This window comes from Pseudochaenichthys georgianus, chromosome 2 (genome assembly GCF_902827115.2).
Source record: "Pseudochaenichthys georgianus chromosome 2, fPseGeo1.2, whole genome shotgun sequence".
NCBI lineage: Eukaryota > Metazoa > Chordata > Actinopteri > Perciformes > Channichthyidae > Pseudochaenichthys > Pseudochaenichthys georgianus.
The window spans coordinates 831,274-834,158 of NC_047504.1; the positions used below are offsets into that span (position 1 = coordinate 831,274).

Below are 2,885 nucleotides of genomic sequence, written 5' to 3' on the forward strand. Positions count from 1 at the left end.
AGAGGGGTTCAATGCCTCCCCGGAGGATACTGTTATCCCGGCAACCCGCCAGCAGATGAAAAGACCCACCCCTCCGCCTCTCCACCTCTTCTGAGGGACGAGGGAACCGCGCGGGGGTCTGCTGGAGGCTACTGCCGGGTGCGCCGTCCTGCGCCTCACCGGGACCCTGACTCCAGCGCGGTGTGGCGGCCTCGCCCTGGCCGTCCACCCTCTGGGTACCTGACTCCCCTGCCTCCTCCGGGGGGCAGTTGAGAGGGGTTCAATGCCTCCCCGGAGGATACTGTTATCCCGGCAACCCGCCAGCAGATGAAAAGACCCACCCCTCCGGCTCTCCACCTCTTCTGAGGGACGAGGGAACCGCGCGGGGGTCTGCTGGAGGCTACTGCCGGGTGCTCCGTCCTGCGCCTCACCGGGACCCTGACTCCAGCGCGGTGTGGCGGCCTCGCCCTGGCCGTCCACCCTCTGGGTACCTGACTCCCCTGCCTCCTCCGGGGGGCAGTTGAGAGGGGTTCAATGCCTCCCCGGAGGATACTGTTATCCCGGCAACCCGCCAGCAGATGAAAAGACCCACCCCTCCGCCTCTCCACCTCTTCTGAGGGACGAGGGAACCGCGCGGGGGTCTGCTGGAGGCTACTGCCGGGTGCTCCGTCCTGCGCCTCACCGGGACCCTGACTCCAGCGCGGTGTGGCGGCCTCGCCCTGGCCGTCCACCCTCTGGGTACCTGACTCCCCTGCCTCCTCCGGGGGGCAGTTGAGAGGGGTTCAATGCCTCCCCGGAGGATACTGTTATCCCGGCAACCCGCCAGCAGATGAAAAGACCCACCCCTCCGCCTCTCCACCTCTTCTGAGGGACGAGGGAACCGCGCGAGGGTCTGCTGGAGGCTACTGCTGGGTGCTCCGTCCTGCGCCTCACCGGGACCCTGATTCCAGCGCGGTGTGGCGGCCTCGCCCTGGCCGTCCACCGTGCGCCCTCTGGGTCGTACCCGAAACTGTCGGGTATCCTTTGGGAGAATCAGACTCTGGAGGAACGTGAGGGGAGATTACAGGGATCTCTGCCCGCCTAACGAGTGCCTAAATGGGACACCGCACCATGATGCAAATGAAAACAAACACTGATTTGAAAATAAGCTGAGTGCGTCTTTCGTGAGTCTTTTCACGCTTCCTTCTTTTTTACCCACGATTCTGGTGACATTTCCCGGTACCGAAATGCTCAAGAATACAGGTCGGATGGCGGTCCGTTGTCCGATCTGCAATAGCTCCTACCGTGCCCTGAGCAAGCACCTACAGAGGAACCATGGTGTGCGTAACTTGGATGAAAGAAAAATTCTGCTGTTGTTGGCCAACGGACGGACCAACATTAGGCTCCATCCCTGTACCATTCTGGGATGCGAGTACCACGGCACAAGGCTGGATCGCCACTTGGCCAGAGACCATGTTGAGCTGGCCCGGGAGGAACTACATGTGGTTCAAAATCAAATGAAAATGACAGTGGCCAAGAAGGAGCTTTATGAACTCCGAATGACAAACCCCACCATAGAAATGATTACCGCTTGGGCTGTTGACACGGTGGCAGACGACGATATACTGTCACAACCTCCACCCTTGTCCCCGGTGAATGAATGTGACAACCCGGACTGCAAAGAATGGAGGCTGGAGGCTAACGCAGTGAGGGCTCAGCGGGACATATATGCTGCTGAGGTGAAATCCCTGCGCTGCAAGTTGCAGCAGAGGATAAAGGACAAGCGACAGAGGATGGATCAGCGGGCCGGGGACATGCCCACGTTCGATGGGGAGGAACGAGAGCGGGTCATTCTGAAGAAACGACCCCGACCAGAGTCGACACCAACGAGGCTGTCCAAGTCGAAAGGTCCCTCCTGCAGCAAGTCTCCCATTCCTGCCTGCAGCACGTCTCCCATTCCCGCCTGCAGCACGTCTCCCATTCCCGCCTGCAGCAAGTCCCCCACTGGCTCTCACACCCATTCATCCAGCTCCTCAGAGCCTGCATCCATCCATACCGAGGCCTCGTCAACCTCCCCTCCCATAAATTCCCCCTGGTTCCGGGGCAGGGGCCGGGGAAATATAATGCGGGACATAACATTCCCACGGATCATGGGTAAGTGTTTTGGCTATGTGACACATGCAGTTTCTGTAACACATCATGTGTTGTCATTAAAGTACTGTTTATATTTCACAGAGGAGTATCTGCAAGGATACCGGGAGCATTATGCAGGTATCGACCCACCAGTGAGGCTCCAGGAAAACACAGTCTCCAAACTAAGCAGAGTGAAGTCGTTCCTCAGTTTCATGGCACACGGTTTCAATCGCCTGTCTGACTGGCTCTTTTTGAGGGATCTCAAGAGGATACGCGGGTGGTCCCGGAGCCTGATGAAGTCAAGCCTTCAGGTCACGACCTCCGACTTCTACATCAAGAATATATCACACTTTCTCAAGTACATGGCCGACACACCGTGCAAGGGGAGCAGGCTCAGCCAAACCGACATGATTTTAATCAAACGGGAAGTAGTTGCCATCCTGAAGTCCCTGAAGAGAAAAGTACTTATCCACCAGATGCAAGTGAAGCGTGACAAGATGGAAGGTCTGCCGAGCCACAACGACCTAATGACATGCTTGACTTCGACCACCACTCGCATCCCTCAGCTCCTGGATGTGATGGCCAGCAATCCGACTACCGCGACCCGGACACTGCTCTATGGGTATATGACTCTTCATTGGAGCTGCATTTATGGCCACCGTCCGGGGGTCTACTCCAACATGACCAACGCCGAGGTCCGAAAGGCGGATACAACTGGCACTGCCTTCGGCTACCTGGTTCATGTGAGTGCTATTAATCAATGTATTTATTCTGGCAGTTATATGCATGATTGA

At 57.6% G+C, this 2,885-nt stretch overlaps 1 protein-coding gene across 1 annotated transcript in view; it reads left to right on the plus strand.

Annotated features, from left to right (window-relative positions):
• Positions 1 to 943: 943 nt before the first annotated feature.
• LOC139435342 (uncharacterized) overlaps positions 944 to 2,885 on the plus strand; it is a 37,023-nt gene continuing 35,081 nt past the window's right edge. Inside the window, exons 1-2 of the mRNA XM_071205889.1 lie at positions 944 to 2,112; positions 2,194 to 2,834. Of these exons, the coding sequence (XP_071061990.1) occupies positions 1,206 to 2,112; positions 2,194 to 2,834 (1,548 nt within the window). The 5' untranslated portion in view covers positions 944 to 1,205. The remainder of the gene's footprint in view (positions 2,113 to 2,193; positions 2,835 to 2,885) is intronic.